At 47.5% G+C, this 25,740-nt stretch overlaps 1 protein-coding gene across 1 annotated transcript in view; it reads right to left on the bottom strand.

Annotated features, from left to right (window-relative positions):
- Positions 1 to 614: 614 nt before the first annotated feature.
- The window catches only part of MND1 (meiotic nuclear divisions 1), a 35,073-nt gene continuing 9,947 nt past the window's right edge, over positions 615 to 25,740 (bottom strand). The window contains exons 5-8 of the mRNA XM_069978711.1: positions 15,347 to 15,421; positions 7,408 to 7,522; positions 5,396 to 5,440; positions 615 to 832 (exon numbers count right to left, since the gene is read on the bottom strand). Coding sequence (XP_069834812.1) covers positions 726 to 832; positions 5,396 to 5,440; positions 7,408 to 7,522; positions 15,347 to 15,421 — 342 coding nt within the window. The 3' untranslated portion in view covers positions 615 to 725. The remainder of the gene's footprint in view (positions 833 to 5,395; positions 5,441 to 7,407; positions 7,523 to 15,346; positions 15,422 to 25,740) is intronic.

Here is a 25,740-nt window from a genome sequence, read left to right as displayed (position 1 = left end):
TCACATATTGAACTTCCCTATGTACATGGAGTGGTGGGGCGCACCAATAATCACATATTGAACTTCCCTATGTACATGGAGTGGTGGGGGGCACCAATAATCACATTGAACTTCCCTATGTACATGGAGTGGTGGCGCGCACCAATAATCACATATTGAACTTCCCTATGTGCATGGAGTGGTGGGGCGCACCAATAATCCCATTGAACTTCCCTATGTACATGGAGTGGTGGGGCGCACCAATAATCACATATTGAACTTCCCTATGTACATGGAGTGGTGGCGCGCACCAATAATCACATATTGAACTTCCCTATGTACATGGAGTGGTGGCGCGCACCAATAATCACACATTGAACTTCCCTATGTACATGGAGTGGTGGCGCGCACCAATAATCACACATTGAACTTCCCTATGTACATGGAGTGGTGGGGCGCACCAATAATCACATATTGAACTTCCCTATGTACATGGAGTGGTGGGGCGCACCAATAGAAGAGCGAGTTCCCCTTTCTTGAGATTGCGGGTTGAACCTCCCGTCATCAACTATTTATTAACCATCCTCAGGATGGAGGAAAACTCCCAGATGGAAATATTCCCTTACAGCTAATACTTCTACCAGACAGGGTGAGCGCTTTTATTTGTGATACATAGAATAATAATAGAAACCCCCTCCCCACCATAACACAAGTTACTAAATACAAACAAGAACATTCAAGGTGATTCAATCAATATAATCCAATTCTTCAGGTATTCCAAACGTCTTGTCAATCTTACTTTCTTCAAAACCAAACTTCTTCTTAGCCCAAGACTTGACGGAGAATATGTTATCTGCAAAGAAACGTTACAGGTGATTATGGAACGGTGGGCACGAGCATGCACCAGCTGCACTCCTCTCTATTGGCTGCTTTATAGTAAAATCGTTCAGTATATCAGTAAAGCCCCATTTACATCAACAAGAAAAGTTGCTAGAAAACGTTCATTTGGCCAATAATCAGCCGTGTAAGAGTCAGCGACTACATCTGTGCGGCTTCTGAATTCATCGATATTGGTGTAAACAGGGGAGGTGCATCAAATAGTAAGATATTTAAATCGACATGCGAACAATACAGTGATCACTCAATACAGCCCCACAATGAAAAGCTCCACACAGGAGTGCTCGGCTCTGCTGAACGTTCTTGTGTACGGCCACCCTTAGCTGTCATGGCTCAGTTAAAAGGATTGTCCAGCGACAAATCAAGTTATATTGATTTGTAATTTACTTCTATTAAAAAATCTCAAGTCTTCCCATACTTATCAGCTGCTGTATGTCCTGCAGGAAATGTTTTATTTTCAGCCTGACACAGTGCTCTCTGCTGACATCTCTGGCCAAGACTGGAACTGTCCAGAGCAGGAGAGGTTTTCTATGGGGATTCATAGAAAACCGAGACAGATTTCCTGTCTGAGCCAGAGATGTCAGCAGAGAGCACTGTGTCAGACTGAAAATAAAACAACACCTCCTGCAGGACATACAGCAGCTGATAAATATGGGAAGACTTGAGATTTTTTAATAGAAGTAAATTACAAATCTATATAACTTTCTGATATCAGTTGATTTGAAAGAAAAAGATTTTCGCTGGAGTACCCCTTTAAAGCTGCCAGCTGCAGAAATCAGAGCTGTGCGGTGTGTTCATCAGTAATAGTATAATATCTCACAGTGGTTGTACAGAGGGAGGGAGACAACCCATAAATGCCTTGTTATAAGGTGGTAACAAGGTTCTGTATAACACATTGTCTGTCATCTGTAACAAGCACATAAAAGCTTACACCAGACTAGTAAGAGTTAAGATCCAGTTTATCGTTGTCTGCCACGTTTACTACACAGAAGTACTTGTTAATAGCTTTATTATAACTCACAGCAACTAAAGGTCCTATTACACTAAACGATTATCCGCTGTATCTGGCCGATATCAGCCGTTACGGACAATAATCGTCCTGTGTAATAGAAGACAAAGATCGTCGGCTGATCATTGCTGTTGTTTGTCCTTAAACATGTTCAAAAACTAACGACTGGGATAGCAACGAATGGAATAGGAGGCAGCAGGCCGCGGCTATCCTCTATGGGCTTCCCGAACGATCTAGCGATCACCCAGGAGCAAATGAACGCTGACAGTGCTTGTTTGCTCCTCAATATCGCCCTGTGTAATAGGGGCTTAACTCTTTCATGGTATATTACCTGCATGACATACAGTGCTCCTCTAGTGATCGGCTAATAACTAACCTGAGCGATCGCACACCATGTGCACAGCTGATACACTGTGACACAGACAGATTACAACATTTAAATACCAAAACAGCAGGAAGAAGAACATCATTAGCTGGGGCCACACTGATAAAGCCAAAGCTACAAGTGGATTCAGCAAGAAAGAGCCGTATCGGCCGACTGTGCATCGCTACGTGTAATAGCGGTGCGCAGCTGACGATATGAAAAGAGGAATACATACCTATCCAGACTGCAGGGCTCCTCTTCCTCTGTGCTTCTCCCCGGGTCCGCGCGCTCCAGCTTCACAGCGGCTTGTGTCAGCTGACAGGCCGCTCTGCCAATCACAGGCCAGGACCGCCGCAGCCAGTGATTGGCTAAGTGGCCTGTTAGCTTAGACAGGCCGCTGTGAAGTTGGAGCGCGCAGACTCGGGGAGAAGCACAAAGGAAGAGGAGCCCTGCAGCCTGGATAGGTATGTATGCAGTTTAAACAAGGGCTGCAAGGACATGGGTAACGATGTCCCTGCAGCCCTTGTTAAACGATTATCGGGCCGTGTAATAGGCCCAGTAAACGAGCGCAGATCTAGCAGATCGGCGCTCATTTACATTTATTATCGGGCCCCCATCAGCCCATGTAATACCCTGCTGTCTGTCTGATGCTGTGTCAGTAAGATTTTAAAGCATTAGGAATAGATGTGGGTGGAAACCCATAAAGAGTAACGGCCCTATATCCCAGATATTGCCCTTTGACAAGCGAACAAACACTTGCTCAATGACTGATCGCTTACTTTAAGGGTACAAACACACACAGCGTATACGCAGCAGATCTGCAGCAGATTTGATGCCGTGTTCAGTTATTTAGATCTAATCTGCTACGTATCGCAGCAGAAAATACGCTGCGTATACGGTGTGTGTGTTTATACCCTAAGGGTGCCTTCACACAGGACAACTCGCAGCGGAAATCTTGCAGCAAGATCCGCTACGATGTAAGGTCCTGGCAGGTCCCTGTGACTACATACTCGCAGCGGTCTGAAAGACTGCTGCGAGTAAGTAATTCACCCACCCAGCCAATCAGCAGTTGCCCAGCTGCAGCCATTAATTGGCTGGGCGGCAAAGCAGGAAGCCGGGACCCCGTGCAGCAAGGAGACAGGTAATGTATACATCCTCTCAAAAGAAAAAACGCATATGCACAAAAAATGGTAGCACATCACAAAAATCTTTATTATAACACTGACATGGATACAAAAATACCACATAAATATATGAATGTACAGGAGGAGTAAAATGAGGGAGTCAACACCCCAAATCCTGCTCTACATTAAAAACACTAAAATGTCACCATAAGTCCTGCTGGGGTGATTCCTGAGGAAGCCGCTAGATGGCGGAACGCGTGGGGTGATTCCTTATCCCATCTGACTCTCATTCTGTTGCACTGTATATCGCGATTTTTCCAATTTTCCTTTTTTTTCCTATGCTCCATTATTTGTGGTTATATTTTGTTTTAGTGGGTCTCTGTCTAGGTAGAGATGTTGGATTTCTGTTATTGTACATACGGTCCAGAGTCAGAGTGGTAGATTAGTCCTGTCTGGATCGCCAGCAGGACTTATGGGGACATTTTAGAATGTAGAGCAGGATTTGGGGTGTTGTCTCCCTCATTTTACTCCTCCTGTACATTCATATATTTATGTGGTATTTTTGTATCTATGTCAGTGTTATAATAAAGATTTTCGTGATGTGCTACCATTTTTTGTGCATATGCTTTTTTTCTTTTGAGAGGATGATGTACTACTTATATCAGTGATGGCTAACCTTGACACTCCAGCTGTTGCAAAACTACAATTTCCATCATGCCTGAACAACCAAAGATATGGCTTTGGCTGCCCAGGCATGATGGGAGTTGTAGTTTTGCGACAGCTGGAGTGTCGAGGTTAGCCATCACTGACTTATATGTATTGGTTTAGCACTCCATGATTATTAGTGGTGCCCACTAGCTTTATATATATATAAAGGTAATGTATACAGGCAGTGGCAGCCAATTAAGGGGTTAAGGGGGCGGCTGCAATCTTTCAGACCGCTGCGAGTATGTAGTCAGAGGGACCTGCCAGGACCTTACATCGTAGCGGATCTCGCAGCGAGATTCCCACTGTGAGTCGTCCTGTGTGAAGGCACCCTGAACCTGTGAAAAGATAATCTGCTGTTGGCCACATCTGTGAGTAATAAGAGCTGTGCTGCAGACAGGTGATAGAAGCAGGGCTGCTCTAACAACATAGCAATGGCCACAAGATTATCGAGCTGCTCATTTACACCACGGGTCGGGCCATGTAATATTAACACAATTTAAAGTGACCCTGTCACCTCCTTTGTGCATTCTGACATCTCTACACAGGTGTAAAGGGTCAATTTAGCAGTTTTCATACCTTATTTCATATCATACGTCATGGTGTTTGTTCAAGTAAAAAGTGTCCTTTTATCAACTGCAGATTGTATTAAGTGGGCGTGGCCTTGCGGCATTACTGCCACTTAGCCACGCCCACAACGGCACCATTGACCCCGCCCCCTCGCCGCCCATTGGAACAGGCTGGCCGAAAGGTCTAGACCCCACCCCCTTTACATCAAACAACCAATGGACGTCAAGGGGACGGGGCTAAGTGACGCTAATGCTGTGAGGCCACGCCCACTTAATACAATCTGCAGTTGATAAAAGGACACTTTTTACTTGAATGAACACCATGATGTATGATATGAAATAAGGTATGAAAAACTCTAAATTTACCCTTTACACCTGTGTAGAGATGTCAGAATGCACAAAGGGGGGGACAGGGTCACTTTAAAGTCTACTTCCGGTTACAAGTATAAAGAAAATCACATAGAATTTACTGCAGGTGTTTATTCTTCAGTATACTGCACCACCTGAGGCCTACACTGCATGATGGGTAGAAGCTTCAGAAATAGGAGCAGAACAGCTGAGGCTCCCGTACTGGCCCCATCCATGACGTCTCTTCTCTCAGATAACAGGACAGTGGAAGGGGGGCATGGGATGGATCGTTCTACAGTGATGAATAATACAATATATTCTCTGCATAGGTCCCAGCATATAACGTGTTCCTAACAGCAGTGCTGGCCGGCGCCCTCCACAATACACAGGAATAACTCACCTGTCCACCTATTCACCGCTTCTTTAGCTACTTGGTTTGTTTTACCTAAAAGTAATAAAACAAAAACATCCTTAGAAAATCAGGGTCTTCTTGCAGCACAATGCAGTATATAAGGACACAGACACCATCGTAATCCTGAAAGAAATCATTGGTCCAGCTGCAAAGTTACCTGTAATTCATCTACAATATAAATAAATGTGATCTCTAACACCCATACAGCTATGTACATCCATCCTATCCTAAGAGGCAAAGTGTTTGTGGGACGTTTCAGACCTGTCGGATCTCAGACCTGTGTACACTCAGACCTGGTGACGTCTCGGCTCGGGCTGCCGGCTAATATCACATTTATTTGCACATCCAGATCCACACAGCCGTCCCCATAGCAAAGGTCACTGAGCCTTTTATCCTTCCTCATAAGCCAGTACCTCATAGTACCTAGCACCTAGTGTTGTAGTTCGACCTTATTAACTTAAAGGGAATCTAAAGGTTATTTAATTTCTGATTTTAGTAGAAATAACAGAGAAGGGAGGAGGTTTTAAGAAATGTTATACTTGGAAATCCTGAACTTCTAGAGAATCTCACAATATGGAAAAGAGTTCTTAGCAGCTGACACCAATGTTCTTATGACAAGGATGACCCCTAAAGCATAGACAGACGTGTCACCAAGAGGTGAAGCAAATGCAGGAGTCTGGCCTAGTTCACACCAGCGTTTCACCCTCTGCCACAATCTATTCCTCTTTTCTGTTTTGATAACAGAGAAACTGAACCTGGCGGATCCCTCGTACTCCCCATTCATTTCCATGGGTTTTTACTGTGCTCCATTTCTCAGAGTTGTGCTCCGTTTTCATCAAATCTGTTCTGTGTTCTGTTTTTTTGGAAAGACATAAAATGTATGCGTGCAAAGAAAGGGAAGACGAACGGAAAGTGCACTTCTGTTTTTCTTTTACATTTCAGTCAATGAGGACGGATCTGAACAGAAGGTGCTTCTGTTCTGTTTCTTAGTTTTTATCAGTTTGTTTTCACCGAGAAGAAGAGAGAAACCAGGCGGAAAAAAGCTTATCTGCAAACGGATCCAGACTGTGGCAAAAGGATCCAGACTGTGGCAAACGGATCCAGACTGTGGCAAACGGATCCAGACTGTGGCAAACGGATCCAGACTGTGGCAAACGGATCCAGACTGTGGCAAACGGATCCAGACTGTGGCAAACGGATCCAGACTGTGGCAAACGGATCCAGACTGTGGCAAACGGATCCAGACTGTGGCAAACGGATCCAGACTGTGGCAAACGGATCCAGACTGTGGCAAACGGATCCAGACTGTGGCAAACGGATCCAGACTGTGGCAAACGGATCCAGACTGTGGCAAACGGATCCAGACTGTGGCAAACGGATCCAGACTGTGGCAAACGGATCCAGACTGTGGCAAACGGATCCAGACTGTGGCAAACGGATCCAGACTGTGGCAAACGGATCCAGACTGTCGCAAACGGATCCAGACTGTCGCAAACGGATCCAGACTGACGCAAACGGATCCAGACTGTGGAAAACGGATCCAGACTGTGGCAAACGGATCCAGACTGTGGAAAACGGATCCAGACTGTGGAAAACGGATCCAGACTGTGGCAAACGGATCCAGACTGTGGAAAACGGATCCAGACTCTCACAAACGGATCCAGACTGTGGCAAACGGATCCAGACTGTGGAAAACGGATCCAGACTGTCGCAAACCGATCCAGACTGTCGCAAACCGATCCAGACTGTCGCAAAAGGATCCAGACTGTCGCAAACGGATCCAGACTGACACAAACGGATCCAGACTGACACAAACGGATCCAGACTAATGCAAACAGATCCAGACTGATGCCAAATGCAAACTGATGATTAATCTGGACAGGAGACACAGGACTTCCCAACTTCACAAGGAATTCTCTCATAAAGTATTAGACCATTGGTTTTCTAATCTGGAAAACCCCTTTAAATAAATTGAGATGAATGCTGTAAATAAAACGTACGAATTTCATCGATAACGTCTGGATCACATTCTTTGTACTTCTCCAGCTCTGCCGTTAGTTGCTCCCTTTGTTGTCTCAGTGATGCGAGTTCCTCCGCCAGCCGTGTCCGCTCCTCCTGTACGAGATCAGAACGATATCAGTTTAGAAATAAACAAATCAGACAAATCTAACCTGCGGCTATGTCCCTAATGCACAGAAGACACAGAGGAGGAAGGGATGTCTCTTATAGTGTGTCCCTTATAGTATGTCTCTTATAGCGTGTCTCTTATAGTGTGTCCCTTATAGTATGTTTCACATAGTGTGTCTCTTATAGTGTGTCTCCCTTATAGTATGTGTCTTATAGTATGTCCCTTATAGTGTGTCTCTTACAGTATGTCTCTTATAGTGTGTCTCTTATAGTGTGTCTCTTATAGTATGTCCCTTATAGTGTGTCTCACATAGTGTGTCTCTTATAGTAATGTCTCTTATAGTGTGTCTCTTATAGTATGTCCCTTATAGTATGTCTCTTATAGTATGTCCCTTATAGTATGTCTCACATAGTGTGTCTCTTATAGTGTGTCTCTTATAGTGTGTCTCTTATAGTGTGTCTCTTATAGTGTGTCTCTTATAGTGTGTCTCTTATAGTGTGTCTCTTATAGTGTGTCTCTTATAGTGTGTCTCTTATAGTGTGTCTCTTATAGTGTGTGTCTCTTATAGTGTGTCTCTTATAGTGTGTCTCTTATAGTGTGTCTCTTATAGTGTGTCTCTTATAGTGTGTCTCTTATAGTGTGTCTCTTATAGTGTGTGTCTTATAGTATGTGTCTTATAGTATGTCCCTTATAGTGTGTCTCTTATAGCGTGTCTCTTATAGCGTGTCTCTTATAGCGTGTCTCTTATAGTGTGTCTCTTATAGTGTGTCTCTTATAGTGTGTCTCTTATAGTGTGTCTCTTATAGTGTGTCTCTTATAGTATGTGTCTTATAGTATGTCCCTTATAGTGTGTCTCTTATAGTGTGTCTCTTATAGTATGTGTCTTATAGTATGTGTCTTATAGTATGTCCCTTATAGTGTGTCTCTTATAGCGTGTCTCTTATAGCGTGTCTCTTATAGTGTGTCTCTTATAGTGTGTCTCTTATAGTGTGTCTCTTATAGTGTGTCTCTTACAGTGTGTCTCTTATAGTGTGTCTCTTATAGTATGTCTCTTATAGTGTGTCTCTTATAGTGTGTCTCTTATAGTATGTTTCACATAGTGTGTCTCTTATAGTATGTCTCTTATAGTATGTCCCTTATAGTATGTCTCACATAGTGTGTCTCTTATAGTAATGTCTCTTATAGTATGTCTCTTATAGTATGTCCCTTATAGTATGTCTCACATAGTGTGTCTCTTATAGTATGTCCCTTATAGTATGTCTCACATAGTGTGTCTTTTATAGCGTGTCTCTTATAGTAATGTCTCTTATAGTGTGTCTCTTATAGTATGTCTCTTATAGTGTGTCTCTTATAGTGTGTCTCTTATAGCATGTCTCTTATAGCGTGTCTCTTATAGCGTGTCTCTTATAGCGTGTCTCTTATAGCGTGTCTCTTATAGCGTGTCTCTTATAGCGTGTCTCTTATAGTGTGTCTCTTATAGTGTGTCTCTTATAGTGTGTCTCTTATAGTGTGTCTCTTATAGTAATGTCTCTTATAGTGTGTCTCTTATAGTATGTCTCTTATAGCGTGTCTCTTATAGCGTGTCTTTTATAGCGTGTCTCTTATAGTAATGTCTCTTATAGTGTGTCTCTTATAGTGTGTCTCTTATAGTGTGTCTCTTATAGTGTGTCTCTTATAGCATGTCTCTTATAGCGTGTCTCTTATAGCGTGTCTCTTATAGTGTGTCTCTTATAGTGTGTCTCTTATAGTATGTCCCTTATAGCGTGTCTCTTATAGTATGTGTCTCTTATAGCGTGTCTCATATAGCGTGTCTCATATAGCGTGTCTCATATAGCGTGTCTCATATAGCGTGTCTCATATAGCGTGTCTCATATAGCGTGTCTCATATAGCGTGTCTCATATAGCGTGTCTCTTATAGTGTGTCTCTTATAGTGTGTCTCTTATAGGATGTCCCTTATAATATGTCTCTTATAGCAGTGATTTTCAACCTTTTGTTGAGCCGCGCCACACTTTTTATACTTAAAAAATCCCGGGGCACACCACCAACCAAAATGACACTAAAACAGTACATATTATACATATAGTTAATAATATAGACTCTAAATGTATTTATACTCACTGTGAAACCTGGGCCTGTTTTCTTCTCCCCCCCTGTGCTTCTCTCCACCATACTTCTCTCCCCCCTGCTTCTCTCCTGTGCTTCTCTCCACCATACTTCTCTCCCCCCTGCTTCTCTCCTGTGCTTCTCTCCACCATACTTCTCTCCCCCCTGCTTCTCTCCTGTGCTTCTCTCCACCATACTTCTCTCCCCCCTGCTTCTCTCCACCATACTTCTCCCCCATGCTTCTCTCTTGTGCTTCTCTCCCCCCTGCTTCTCTCCTGTGCTTCTCTCCACCATACTTCTCTCCCCCCTGCTTCTCTCCACCATACTTCTCCCCCATGCTTCTCTCCCCCCTGCTTCTCTCCTGTGCTTCTCTCCACCATACTTCTCGGCCAGCGCACCACGCAACTGTCCACATTATAATCCGCCACTGATCGCTGCGCATTGCCGGGGAACAAAACACAGGGGCACCATAGTTTGGGGATCCTTCCCCGCGGCACACCCGACCATATGTGTGCCGCGGCACACTGGTTGAAAATCACTACCTTATAGTATGTGTCTTATAGTATGTGTCTTATAGTATGTGTCTTATAGTATAGTATGTGTCTCTTATAGCATGTCCCTTATAGTGTGTCCCTTATAGTGTGTCTCTTATAGCATGTCCCTTATAGTGTGTCCCTTATAGTGTGTCTCTTATAGTATGTCCCTTATAGTGTGTCTCTTGTAGTATGTCTCTTATAGTATGTCTCCCTTATAGTGTGTCTCTCACCTTCATCCCCAGTGCCATTCGGGTGCAGTTAGCTGTGTGCTCCATTGTGCCGGTGAGACCATTAGGCGCACTCATATAACATCAGAGCTATGGGGGTGGGCAGCGCTCCTAACGCCGCCTAAACCTTTCTCTAGTCACCACTCTCGACCTGTCAGCGCACTTGGCCGGATGATTGACCGGGAGAGGCGCCAGTAACAGGCCTTTCTGCCTATCACTCATCCTCGCCGAGTGTGCTGATAGGCCAAGAGTGTTGACTAGACACAGGCTGAAAGCTGGCGCCTATAGATCGCCACTCTGATCCTGCTGGCAGTGACATCACAGCTCTTTCTACAGGCCCCCCATAGAGATGCATTGGAGACCCTGACTCCCTGCCTCCTTAGCTGCAGGCTAGTCGGTGAAAAGGTCACATGGGCGCCAGCGGGATTTGAGCGGCGCTGCAGGATCATCACCGTTAAGTATGTGTGTATATATTGCTAAGTATAAATCTCTACTCACACATTCAAAAACAACCATGCTTTTATGTGTGTCATCTCTCTTGTAACCTCTCAGTCCTTCGGGCTTGTCTAGCACTAAGTGTAACCTCCACATCAGGATCTGTACAGCAATGTAACTTCTAAGGGCACAGACACACGTTCCGTATATACGGCCTGCATGCCACGGACTGAACGGTCGGAGAGTCACTATGATGCACTGAGCTCTGAAACAAAGCTCTGCGCTCCAGTACTGACACAGCTGAAAGCTTTCTGAACATTATATAGGCATTCTAATAAGTCTAGGTCAATTTACAAAAAAAAAAAAGTTTACGGGTACACTCACACGTATACACCTTCAGCTGTAGGTTTTGTATTTGGTTACAAGCAGGAGTAAAGCCTAAAATATAAAGCCAAAAGCCCCCGCTAACACTATGACTATGAGGATCCCCTGAGGGGACATGTACACGGAGTGCTCCCAGCATGTCTGACGCCGCATGTCTGACGCCGCATGTCTGACGCCGCATGTCTGACGCTGCATGTCTGACGCCGCATGTCTGACGCCGCATGTCCTCAGTTGCATTACTTTGGCTTTCCTTCTGCCTGTTTTTGTGCTGACCATGATTAAGAGACATTTTCATGCCAGAAATGTGCCGGGCTGAAGAGAGTTTTTTTTACGACGGTGTTGTTGCTTGTTTTTACAATATGTCAAGGAAGAAGATGTTGTTTTAAAGGAACTGGGCGGATCTGCTATGTGTCTATATGTAATGAACTAGGTGCAGAGGAAATGGTCACACAATGCAGCCTTAGAGAAAACCATCTATATGTTCAGACAAACTCCAGCTATATTCCATTACATCATCTGCTCTACACAAACCTGTATAATCTGAAAAGGCTCTATACTGCAGTCACATTACTGGAGGTGCAGGGTCTGTCTCACAGGCTGCAGTCACATTACTGGAGGTGCAGGGTCTGTCTCATATACTGCAGTCACATTACTGGAGGTGCAGGGTCTGTCTCATATACTGCAGTCACATTACTGGAGGTGCAGGGTCTGTCTCACAGGCTGCAGTCACATTACTGGAGGTGCAGGGTCTGTCTCACAGGCTGCAGTCACATTACTGGAAGTGCGGGGTCTGTCTCACAGGCTGCAGTCACATTACTGGAGGTGCGGGGTCTGTCTCACAGGCTGCAGTCACATTACTGGAGGTGCAGGGTCTGTCTCATATACTGCAGTTACATTACTGAAGGTGCAGGGTCTGTCTCACAGGCTGCAGTCACATTACTGGAGCTGCAGGGTCTGTCTCACAGGCTGCGGTCACATTACTGGAGGTGCGGGGTCTGTCTCACAGGCTGCAGTCACATTACTGGAGGTGCAGGGTCTGTCTCACAGGCTGCAGTCACATTACTGGAGCTGCAGGGTCTGTCTCACAGGCTGCGGTCACATTACTGGAGGTGCGGGGTCTGTCTCACAGGCTGCAATCACATTACTGGAGGTGCAGGGTCTGTCTCACGGGCTGCAGTCACATTACTGGAGGTGCAGGGTCTGTCTCAGGCTGCAGTCACATTACTGGAGGTGCAGGGTCTGTCTCATATACTGCAGTCACATTACTGGAGGTGCAGGGTCTGTCTCACAGGCTGCAGTCACATTACTGGAGGTGCAGGGTTTGTCTCACAGGCTGCAGTCACATTACTGGAGGTGCAGGGTCTGTCTCATATACTGCAGTCACATTACTGGAGCTGCAGGGTCTGTCTCACAGGCTGCAGTCACATTACTGGAGGTGCAGGGTCTGTCTCACAGGCTGCAGTCACATTACTGGAGGGGCGGGGTCTGTCTCACAGGCTGCAGTCACATTACTGGAGGTGCAGGGTCTGTCTCACGGGCTGCAGTCACATTACTGGAGGTGCAGGGTCTGTCTCACAGGCTGCAGTCACATTACTGGAGGTGCAGGGTCTGTCTCATATACTGCAGTCACATTACTGGAGGTGCAGGGTCTGTCTCACAGGCTGCAGTCACATTACTGGAGGTGCAGGGTCTGTCTCATATACTGCAGTTACATTACTGAAGGTGCAGGGTCTGTCTCACAGGCTGCAGTCACATTACTGGAGCTGCAGGGTCTGTCTCACAGGCTGCAGTCACATTACTGGAGGTGCGGGGTCTGTCTCACAGGCTGCAGTCACATTACTGGAGGTGCAGGGTCTGTCTCATATACTGCAGTTACATTACTGAAGGTGCAGGGTCTGTCTCACAGGCTGCAGTCACATTACTGGAGCTGCAGGGTCTGTCTCACAGGCTGCGGTCACATTACTGGAGGTGCGGGGTCTGTCTCACAGGCTGCAGTCACATTACTGGAGGTGCGGGGTCTGTCTCACAGGCTGCAGTCACATTACTGGAGGTGCAGGGTCTGTCTCATATACTGCAGTTACATTACTGAAGGTGCAGGGTCTGTCTCACAGGCTGCAGTCACATTACTGGAGCTGCAGGGTCTGTCTCACAGGCTGCGGTCACATTACTGGAGGTGCGGGGTCTGTCTCACAGGCTGCAATCACATTACTGGAGGTGCAGGGTCTGTCTCACGGGCTGCAGTCACATTACTGGAGGTGCAGGGTCTGTCTCAGGCTGCAGTCACATTACTGGAGGTGCAGGGTCTGTCTCATATACTGCAGTCACATTACTGGAGGTGCAGGGTTTGTCTCACAGGCTGCAGTCACATTACTGGAGGTGCAGGGTCTGTCTCACAGGCTGCAGTCACATTACTGGAGGTGCAGGGTCTGTCTCATATACTGCAGTCACATTACTGGAGCTGCAGGGTCTGTCTCACAGGCTGCAGTCACATTACTGGAGGTGCAGGGTCTGTCTCACAGGCTGCAGTCACATTACTGGAGGTGCAGGGTCTGTCTCACAGGCTGCAGTCACATTACTGGAGGTGCAGGGTCTGTCTCACGGGCTGCAGTCACATTACTGGAGGTGCAGGGTCTGTCTCACAGGCTGCAGTCACATTACTGGAGGTGCAGGGTCTGTCTCATATACTGCAGTCACATTACTGGAGGTGCAGGGTCTGTCTCACAGGCTGCAGTCATATTACTGGAGGTGCAGGGTCTGTCTCACAGGCTGCAGTCACATTAGTGGAGGTGCAGGGTCTGTCTCACAGGCTGCAGTCACATTAGTGGAGGTGCGGGGTCTGTCTCACAGGCTGCAGTCACATTACTGGAGGTGCAGGGTCTGTCTCAGGCTGCGGTCACATTACTGGAGGTGCAGGGTCTGTCTCATATACTGCAGTTACATTACTGAAGGTGCAGGGTCTGTCTCACAGGCTGCAGTCACATTACTGGAGCTGCAGGGTCTGTCTCACAGGCTGCAGTCACATTACTGAAGGTGCAGGGTTTGTCTCACAGGCTGCAGTCACATTACTGGAGGTGCAGGGTCTGTCTCATATACTGCAGTTACATTACTGAAGGTGCAGGGTCTGTCTCACAGGCTGCAGTCACATTACTGGAGGTGCAGGGTCTGTCTCACAGGCTGCAGTCACATTACTGGAGATGCAGAGTCTGTCTCACAGGCTGCAGTCACATTACTGGAGGTGCAGGGTCTGTCTCACAGGCTGCAGTCACATTACTGGAGGTGCAGGGTCTGTCTCACAGGCTGCAGTCACATTACTGGAGATGCAGAGTCTGTCTCACAGGCTGCAGTCACATTACTGGAGGTGCCGGGTCTGTCTCACAGGCTGCAGTCACATTACTGGAGGTGCAGGGTCTGTCTCACAGGCTGCAGTCACATTACTGGAGGTGCAGGGTCTGTCTCACAGGCTGCAGTCACATTACTGGAGGTGCAGGGTCTGTCTCACAGGCTGCAGTCACATTACTGGAGGTGCAGGGTCTGTCTCATATACTGCAGTCACATTACTGGAGGTGCAGGGTCTGTCTCACAGGCTGCAGTCACATTACTGGAGGTGCGGGGTCTGTCTCACAGGCTGCAGTCACATTACTGGAGGTGCAGGGTCTGTCTCACAGCAGTCACATAGTTTTAGACACAATGATTCTGAGGACTGACTGGGCAGATGTTTGTGAGGCACAATGTGGAAGGTTTCAAAACAAGCAAATTCTGTGTATTTCTTAGTTTAGCTAAATTCTATTTTTCCTTCTTTTTGCTTATTCTTTTAGAGAAAACATCAAATTTCTATTATCCTCCTGTCCTGTCATGGGGTTTTATTATAGAGTTGCCCCAGTTTCCTCCAGCAACCAATCAGATTCCACCTTATATTTTCCAAGGAATCTGAAAAGAATGAAAGGTGAAATCTGGTTCTGGGGGCGACTGGTCCCAGTTCTACTTTACACCAGTTTGGTAAATCCCCCCCCCCAAATATGTGTATTGGGCCACATACTGCAATATATTCAATGAGCTCCACCCGTCTGGGTCAGGTAATACTGAAGTAACGTTACCATGATATAAAATATAAAGGGAGATCAGTACCGTATCCTGGCGTCCCACTTTAGCTTTCTGAACACTTTGATCCAGCTGCTTTTTCTTCTGACTTGATTCCGAGAACTAAAAATAAGAGACACATAATATACTGAGATCCAGAAACTCTATAACCGGTGACGGATAACACCAGGTGAGGACTTTCCTATAATACAGGTTTCAGCCACATAACAGTTCAGTCCGAGCTCCAAGGATTTCCAGGAGGACGTGTGGGCTAAAGGTCGTATTACACGGGAAAAATCGTTATACTGTTCGAATTTAAACGATAATCGTTGTGTGCAATTGCAGGCAACAATCGAAAAATCGTTCATATGTCGTTGATCGTTGATTTAGATCTGAACTAGGGATGGTCCGAGTGAATAAATGCGGAACTTGAGCGAACAAATGTGGAATTACAGGGAACGATTAACAATAATTTTAGGTTCAGATTAGGGATGGTCTGAACAGAGTTCGGTTCGGGTTCGTATGAACCTGAACCCTCGGCACCAGATTCCCGCTGTCTGCCCGCTCCGTGGAGCGGGGGGATACAGCGGGAGGACCGCCTGGAAAACTGGGATGCAGCCTATGGCTATGGCTGTATCCACCCTCTCCACGGAGCGGGCAGACAGCAGGAACCATTACCGAGGGTTCAGGTTCGTACGAACCCGAACCGAACTCGGTTCAGACCATCCCTAATCTGAACCTAAAATTATTGTTAATCGTTCGCTGTAATTCCACATTCGTTCGCTCAAGTTCCGCATTTATTCACTAATCGTTCAGTGTAATTGCACATTGTTCATTGTTTTACAGGGATCAGAAGGAATAAATGATAATAGTAACGATCGCAGTAACGATCGAAGTAACTAACGATTATCGCTCTGTGTAATATGGTGAACAATTTCAGGTTAACAATAAACAATCTCGTTTACAAACCTGCTACCTTCTATATATCTATCTGTACTACTCTCATGAATCACAGTATATATACAAACCCAATTATCATCAGATCTCAGAAATAACAATCGTATTAATCTTTGGCAGTGTGTCAGCCGTTCCTGACAAAGACAGAGCCCCCCCCTCAGCTGTGATGTAACAGGCCAAAGCCACATCTTGCACTTGCATAGTGAGCCGGCTCTACGGTTCTGTCATGTTAGCATGAGATTTGGCATGGGTCTCTTCGTTACATCACATATTCCACACACATGCTCAAGTCCACTTTTTGCCAGTGATAGAACAGGATTACATGACATTCGGATGTATTTATCACACTCACTTATAAATGTTTGCTATTTACACAAGTTAAAAGCACAAAAAACATCCAAAAATACAAATATCAGCCCCCATTCTACAGTAATTCTCTTTAGCACACCATACAGAGAAAGCTGATGATTCTCTTACACCTAGTTAGTAATGGCCTTAAGCTATGAGAGTCGGTCATCAGCTCCTCCACGTAGAATCCATCTCAGCCATTACTATAGGAGACGTGTGGTGACTTGCTCCATGCTACCAGCACACCATACGCTTGATGGAAACCAGCAGGGAAATCTCTGACTTATGTGACTCTCTCCAGGTTTCTTCCTGTCACTGACTATGGAGGAATGCAAGACGTCCTGGACATGTCCTTGTCTATCTCCCTGTGGTCACATAAACAGCAGGGAATACAACAGCTTTACATGGGAAAGTACACAGCCGGAGAAGCTCAGCATCTGTAACAATACCCCTCCTAGAGCCAGGGTTTCATCAGTGACGCGAGTTCTGCTCCCGAGATTGAATGGTTGAGACCTGAGACCTGAGCAACCAAAATGTAAAGAGATGACTGGAGGTTATGGATCCACCACGTCCAGCCAAAATGTAAAGAGATGACTGGAGGTTATGGATCCACCACGTCCAGCCAAAATGTAAGGAGATGACTGGGAGGTTATGGATCCACCACGTCCAGCCTTAACGTAAAGAGATGACTGGGAGGTTATGGATCCACCACGTCCAGCCTTAACGTAAAGAGATGACTGGAGGTTATGGATCCACCACGTCCAGCCAAAATGTAAAGAGATGACTGGGAGGTTATGGATCCACCACGTCCAGCCAAAACGTAAGGAGATGACTGGGAGGTTATGGATCCACCACGTCCAGCCAAAATGTAAAGAGATGACTGGGAGGTTATGGATCCACCACGTCCAGGCTTAACGTAAAGAGATGACTGGGAGGTTATGGATCCACCACGTCCAGCCAAAATGTAAAGAGATGACTGGGAGGTTATGGATCCACCACGTCCAGCCTTAACGTAAAGAGATGACTGGGAGGTTATGGATCCACCACGTCCAGCCAAAATGTAAAGAGATGACTGGGAGGTTATGGATCCACCACGTCCAGCCAAAATGTAAAGAGATGACTGGGAGGTTATGGATCCACCACGTCCAGCCTTAACGTAAGGAGATGACTGGGAGGTTATGGATCCACCACGTCCAGCCAAAACGTAAGGAGATGAGTGAGTGAGAGATGCAGAGAGTACCGCCGTGGAATTCCAGCAGTTTTATTCCGTGTGAATTGGCCCTAAGAATGAAACGCGTTGCACTAAATATGCAAGGAGGAGAGGCGGCAATTCTGGTGCAGCGTGTAAATGTTGTGCACAAGTGGTTTCTTTTACGGCAGCTGACAAATTGTGTATTTAATAAATAAAACCACCTTCCCCAATGTCCCAGCACGGGCGGGAAACATCCATATGAGGCCCTGTAACAGGTAATAAGAATGTGTGCATGAGGTGTAAAGCCAAGGAAATATAAATACCAGGGTCCTGAACCAGGGACTACACTACTGCTACTGTTACCCTCACACAAAGCTTCCAGACACCACCTCTGCCTCCGAATATCTGCCCCATTAGGCCTGACCAGACAACAGTATAGTACACTGTGATGTGTAGGTACCAGTCTAAGAACGCTTAAATTATTGAACACTTCACTGAAGGAAATGGTTAAAAACAAAACCGGAGACGTCAGGACGTTTCCTGTGCATAATGCGACTGCAGAGCTGTGGATGCGTGGGGGGCTCCTCACTTTCCACCGTATTGTTAGCTTCATAAAGCTTCACAGGAAGCGTTCATAGACCGGAGTGCAGGTGATGGCGGTGTCACACTAATACACAGCTAATTACATGTCACAGCAAAGGTTACGTATCCTTACTGGAGGAGCCAATATAAACAGGACGGAGCCCATCCATGAAGAAAGGAAAATGGGAGGCACAGCCACACGGGGTTATCCTTTATAGATACATAGGGGCTTATCCTTTATATATACATAAGGGTTATCCTTCATAGATACAAAGGGGTTATCCTTTATACATACATAGGGGCTTATCCTTTATACATACATAGGGGCTTATCCTTTATATATACATAGGGGTTATCATTTTTATATACATAGGGGCTTATCCTTTATAGATACATAAGGGTTATCCTTTATAGATACATAGGGGTTATCCTTTATGTATACATAGGGGTTATCCTTTATACATACATAACAAAACAACTGGTGTCAGAAAGTTATACAGATTTGTACATTACCTCCACTAACCGGGATATAAAGGTGGAGAGCTCTGATCTATAATCACACCTCACAGAAGAGACCAGTAATATTTAAAGGGGCAGTGTCACATAGAAAACCCGGTCTACACTCATACATTATATAAAACGAAACATATGTACAAGCATCTCTTAAAGTGAATGTACCATCAGTACCAATAAATAAAGTCCTACCTAATCAGTGAATCAGCCCCATGCTCCAGGCCTATCCCTATCCTCACCCTGGTCTGTCCCTATCCTGAGATTATTAACAAGACACAGTGGGACTGGTATATAAGAAAATCATATACACACACATGTGCCACAGCTGTAACAATAGTATTTAGTCAGAGTGCAGATTTATATCCACTACAACTCCTAGTGGGGAAATAATAGAAGATAAACCACGCCCAAATGGACTACTCCTTGTAACCCCGACATGTTACCCCCCAATAATCTAGTAACTGGGTGCATCAGGGAAGAAATAATACAGCTTGCATCCTTACCAGGACCCTAATACAGAAAGATCAGTCACCCTGACTATAATCCTATCTGCCAATCAGACAGTCAAGAAGACGTCATTGCTATGAAATGTAAAGTCACAATCCATGGACCTAGTGCTGCTGCCAACCATGGACCTAGTGCGGCTGCCATCCATGGACCTAGTGCGGCTGCCATCCATGGACCTAGTGCTGCTGCCAACCATGGACCTAGTGCGGCTGCCATCCATGGACCTAGTGCTGCTGCCATCCACGGACCTAGTGCGGCTGCCATCCACGGACCTAGTGCGGCTGCCATCCACGGACCTAGTGCGGCTGCCATCCATGGACCTAGTGCTGCTGCCAACCATGGACCTAGTGCTGCTGCCATCCATGGACCTAGTGCTGCTGCCATCCATGCTGGACCTAGTGCTGCTGCCATCCATGCTGGACCTAGAGCTGCTGCCATCCATGGACCTAGTGCTGCTGCCATCCATGCTGGACCTAGTGCTGCTGCCATCCATGGACCTAGTGCTGCTGCCATCCATGGACCTAGTGCTGCTGCCATCCATGGACCTAGTGCTGCTGCCATCCATGCTGGACCTAGTGCTGCTGCCATCCATGCTGGACCTAGAGCTGCTGCCATCCATGGACCTAGTGCTGCTGCCATCCATGCTGGACCTAGTGCTGCTGCCATCCATGGACCTAGTGCTGCTGCCATCCATGGACCTAGTGCTGCTGCCATCCATGGACCTAGTGCTGCTGCCATCCATGGACCTAGTGCTGCTGCCATCCATGGACCTAGTGCGGCTGCCATCCATGGACCTAGTGCGGCTGCCATCCATGGACCTAGAGCTGCTGCCATCCATGGACCTAGTGCTGCTGCCATCCATGCTGGACCTAGTGCTGCTGCCATCCATGGACCTAGTGCTGCTGCCATCCATGCTGGACCTCGTGCGGCTGCCATCCATGGACCTCGTGCGGCTGCCATCCATGGACCTAGTGCTGCTGCTATCCATGGACTTCGTGCGGCTGCCATCCATGGACCTTGTGCGGCTGCAATCCATGGACCTTGTGTGGCTGCCATCCATGCTGGACCTAGTGTGGCTGCCATCCATGGACCTAGCGCTGCTGCCATCCATGGACCTAGTGCTGCTGCCATCCATGGACCTAGTGCGGCTGCCATCCATGGACCTAGTGCTGCTGCCATCCATGCTGGACCTAGTGCTGCTGCCATCCATGCTGGACCTAGTGTGGCTGCCATCCATAGACCTAGTGCTGCTGCCATCCATAGACCTAGTGCTGCTGCCATCCATGGACCTCGTGCGGCTGCCATCCATGGACCTAGTGCGGCTGCCATCCATGGACCTAGTGCGGCTGCCATCCATGGACCTAGTGCGGCTGCCATCCATGGACCTAGTGCGGCTGCCATCCATGGACCTAGTGCGGCTGCCATCCATGGACCTAGTGCTGCTGCCATCCATGGACCTAGTGCGGCTGCCATCAATGGACCTAGTGCTGCTGCCATCCAAAGACCTAGTGCGGCTGCCATCCATGGACCTAGTGCGGCTGCCATCCATGGACCTAGTGCTGCTGCCATCCATGGACCTAGTGCGGCTGCCATCAATGGACCTAGTGCTGCTGCCATCCATAGACCTAGTGCGGCTGCCATCCATAGACCTAGTGCGGCTGCCATACATGGACCTAGTGCGGCTGCCATCCATAGACCTAGTGCGGCTGCCATACATGGACCTAGTGCGGCTGCCATACATGGACCTAGTGCGGCTGCCATTCATAGACCTAGTGCGGCTGCCATTCATAGACCTAGTCCGGCTGCCATCCATAAACCTAGTGCTGCTGCCATCCATGGACCTAGTGCGGCTGCCATCCATGGACCTAGTGCGGCTGCCATCCATGCTGGACCTAGTGCTGCTGCCATCCATGGACCTAGTGCTGCTGCCATCCATTCTGGACCTAGTGCTGCTGCCATCCATGCTGGACCTAGTGCTGCTGCCGTCCATGCTGGACCTAGTGCGGCTGCCATCCATAGACCTAGTCCGGCTGCCATCCATGCTGGACCTAGTGCTGCTGCCGTCATGGACCTAGTGCGGCTGCCATCCATGGACCTAGTGCGGCTGCCGTCATGGACCTAGTGCGGCTGCCATCCATGGACCTAGTGCAGCTGCCATCCATGCTGGACCTAGTGTCATGGACCTAGTGCGGCTGCCATCCATAGACCTAGTGCGGCTGCCATCCATGGACCTAGTCCGGCTGCCATCCATGGACCTAGTGCGGCTGCCATCCATGGACCTAGTGCGGCTGCCATCCATGGACCTAGTGCGGCTGCCATCCATGGACCTAGTGCGGCTGCCATCCATGCTGGACCTAGTGCTGCTGCCATCCATGCTGGACCTAGTGCTGCTGCCATCCATGGACCTAGTGCTGCTGCCATCCATGCTGGACCTAGTGCTGCTGCCATCCATGCTGGACCTAGTGCGGCTGCCGTCCATGGACCTAGTGCGGCTGCCATCCATGGACCTAGTGCGGCTGCCATCCATGGACCTAGTGCGGCTGCCATCCATGGACCTAGTGCGGCTGCCATCCATGGACCTAGTGCTGCTGCCATTCATGCTGGACCTAGTGCTGCTGCCATCCATGGACCTAGTGTGGCTGCCGTCCATGGATCTAGTGCTGCTGCCATCCATGGACCTAGTGCGGCTGCCATCCATGGATCTAGTGCGGCTGCCATCCATGGACCTAGTGCGGCTGCCATCCATGCTGGACCTAGTGCGGCTGTCGTCCATAGACCTAGTGCGGCTGCCATCCATGGATCTAGTGCGGCTGCCATCCATGGACCTAGTGCGGCTGCCATCCATGGACCTAGTGCGGCTGCCATCCATGGACCTAGTGCGGCTGCCATCCATGGATCTAGTGCGGCAGCCATCCATGGATCTAGTGCGGCTGCCATCCATGGACCTAGTGCGGCTGCCATCCATGGACCTAGTGCGGCTGCCATCCATGGATCTAGTTCGGCTGCCATCCATGCTGGACCTAGTGCGGCTGCCATCCATGGACCTAGTGCTGCTGCCATCCATGGACCTAGTGCGGCTGCCGTCCATGGATCTAGTGCGGCTGCCATCCATGCTGGACCTAGTGCTGCTGCCATCCATGCTGCTATTAGCGTTTTGCGATACGACAGTGACACTTTACAATGAGATCGCGTTCTATGGCTGAAGCAGCAAACCCAGGCTGTCAGGAAACAAGCAAGTGCTGGGGAACCTTTAAGCTCTTTACAATCAACTGGTGCCAGAAAGTGTCAGAGATTTGTCATTTACTTCTATTTAAAAATCTCCATTAATCCAGTACTTATAAGCTACTGTATGTCTTGCAGGAAGTGGTGTATTCTTTCCAGTCTGGAGAGTAGGAGATGTTTTCTATGGGGATTTGCTGCTGCTCTGTACAGTTCCTGACATGGACAGAGGTGGCAGCAGAGAGCACTGTGTCACACTGGAGAGAATACAGCACTTCCTGCAGGACATACAGCAGCTGATAAGTACTGTAAGACTAGAGATAATAAATAGATAGATAAATAGAACTAAATTACAAATCTCTTGCACCAATTAATTTAAAAGAAAAATAAATCACTGGAGTCCCCCTTTAAGGCCAAGATGCAGGGTTAGGATATAACTGTTCTGCTCCTCACACAGTGGTGATAGGTCTGGAGGAAAGCTGCTGCGCTGCTGCCTGCACGTTCATTCGGATGCTGCACATTTCTACATTCTTTTTCGCTTTTATAAATACAATCTTGTGTGAAATATAAATATACAGTCGGCAATTAAAAATACACAATCTAGCATCAATCTGTCAGCACCGCATGAGCGGCCAAAGGACGTGAACAGCTGAAACAATAGAGCGGGCAGTGTCACAACAGAGGGACAACTATTTCTGCTGACTATTCTGTCTGATGCCAAATCTGAGACCCGGGGACACCAAGCTCTCAATATCATATTGGCTCAGAAATAAAGCTGCTGTTACCTGGCATCTGACTTTCATACAGCCTGAACGCTGAGCTTCAATCATACTCCCTCTCGTCTCTGCAGCACCTTTGTTCTACACCAGAGCGTTACTGTACATTCTATTCTACTGAAGTCTCATCTCATCATCTCAGTATCTCGTCTTGTCAAAATTCAAGCTAAAATGTGTTTTGTAAACCAGTGACCGCTGCCATCATGGAAAGGCTTCTATTCTACATGATCCCTACTTTGAACTTTTTGAAATAACCGTCTATATAATGCACATCTAAGCAGCAGTGGTGTACAATGCAGTGTCTGCCCTGTACTCATGAGCTCCAAGAAGCTACTATAGGTCCCACTCAGACAGTAGGGTGATATGTGCACGGCATTGTGGGAGGATAGATTACACAAACAGACAGTCAATAGGAAGATGAATATATTACAATAAAACATATAATTATATGTAATACCCAAGCTGCATCTGGATCCCACAGGGCTTGCTGGAACAGGCAGAGAGTCAGACTGTACAATATCCAGGAAGATACTGGTGCAAAGAAGATGTATTATGTGCAGTGTGGGATTATATGCAGCGTAGGATTATGTGCAGCGTGGGATACGTGCAGTGTGGGATACGTGCAGTGTGGGATACGTGCAGTGTAGGATTATGTGCAGCGTAGGATTATGTGCAGTGTGGGATACGTGCAGTGCGGGATACGTGCAGCGTAGAATTATGTGCAGCGTAGGATTATGTGCAGCGTAGGATTACGTGCAGCGTAGAATACGTGCAGTGTGGGATACGTGCAGTGTGGGATTACGTGCAGCGTAGGATTATGTGCAGCGCGGGATACGTGCAGCGCGGGATACGTGCAGCGCGGGATACGTGCAGCGCGGGATACGTGCAGCGCGGGATACGTGCAGCGCGGGATACGTGCAGCGTGGGATACGTGCAGTGTAGGATACGTGCAGTGTGGGATACGTGCAGTGTAGGATTATGTGAAGCGTAGGATACATGCAGTGTGGGATACGTGCAGTGCGGGATACGTGCAGCGCGGGATACGTGCAGCGTAGAATTATGTGCAGCGTAGGATTATGTGCAGCGTAGGATTACGTGCAGCGTAGAATACGTGCAGTGTGGGATACGTGCAGCGTAGGATTACGTGCAGCGTAGGATTACGTGCAGCGTAGGATTATGTGCAGCGCGGGATACGTGCAGCGCGGGATACGTGCAGCGCGGGATACGTGCAGCGCGGGATACATGCAGCGCGGGATACGTGCAGCGCGGGATATGTGCAGCGTGGGATACGTGCAGCGTAGGATATGTGCAGCGTAGGATATGTGCAAAGTGGGATATGTGCAGTGTAGGATATATGCAGTGTAGGATATGTGCAGTGTAGGATATGCGCAGTGTAGGATATGTACAGTGTAGGATATGCGCAGTGTAGGATATGTACAGTGTATCCTACGTGCGCCTTTTTGCTGACGTATGCCCTGTGCACCTGATGGGAGGCATGTCTAAATCCCCCCCCAGGTATTCTATATGAGGCAGCCTGACCTCCTATCACACATAAGAGCAAAAACTATTAAACATGGGATGCAGTTACAGAGGACAATGGATCAGAAGCAGGAACATTTACTGGTATGACTTTTGCAACAATACGTATACTTGTTTTCCAGGCAGCCATAGGGCGGCATCAATCTTCTCCAGCCAATGGGAGTCACATGCCTAGTGGTCAGGTTTTTATGAAACCAAACGTACTGTTTTGCTCTTCTCTAGCCTGGAGGCTTCTTTAATACTTAATACTTATTCTAGGAACATTTTCAGTAAAGTTTTCTTCTTCACTGATGTGTGTGATGCCAAATGATGGCCTAAGCCTCCCTTTTCTGCTAGGAGTCAAGGTGGTCATGTTTACAAGCATCCTTGTAAGAACACAGAATGACTATTCCTAAGGGAGGGAAAATCCACAGAGGAGCTTTAAATAAGCGGCAAGAAAGCGGCCATATAAGGTAACGCTCGCCGCTAGCTCGCTCCTCCGGCTTCCTGCTAAGATACTGATGCTGAAGAGAGAAAAGCTGCACGATATAGACTGCCCTCTAGTGGTCTGCTGGTGGATATGAGGGGACTGCTGTGGGTAATGTCACCAGGAAGCCTCTGAAGCTAAACGCCTACTATCATTGATGTCAGCATTGCCGGTGTCACATCTCTGCTAGTAAACATCTGCAAGGCTGTACGCTGTCATGTAACAGGAAAACACTAAATCACATATAAACTATGGTTTGTCTTCCACTTCCAGACACCTGACACTACAGTCACTCAGAGGCATCTTTATAACTTAGAATGTTTGTAAATTATTAATATGAAGA

The sequence above is a fragment of the Dendropsophus ebraccatus genome, chromosome 7, assembly GCF_027789765.1.
Source record: "Dendropsophus ebraccatus isolate aDenEbr1 chromosome 7, aDenEbr1.pat, whole genome shotgun sequence".
Classification (NCBI taxonomy): domain Eukaryota; kingdom Metazoa; phylum Chordata; class Amphibia; order Anura; family Hylidae; genus Dendropsophus; species Dendropsophus ebraccatus.
This window is presented reverse-complemented; position numbering and strand designations above follow the sequence as displayed.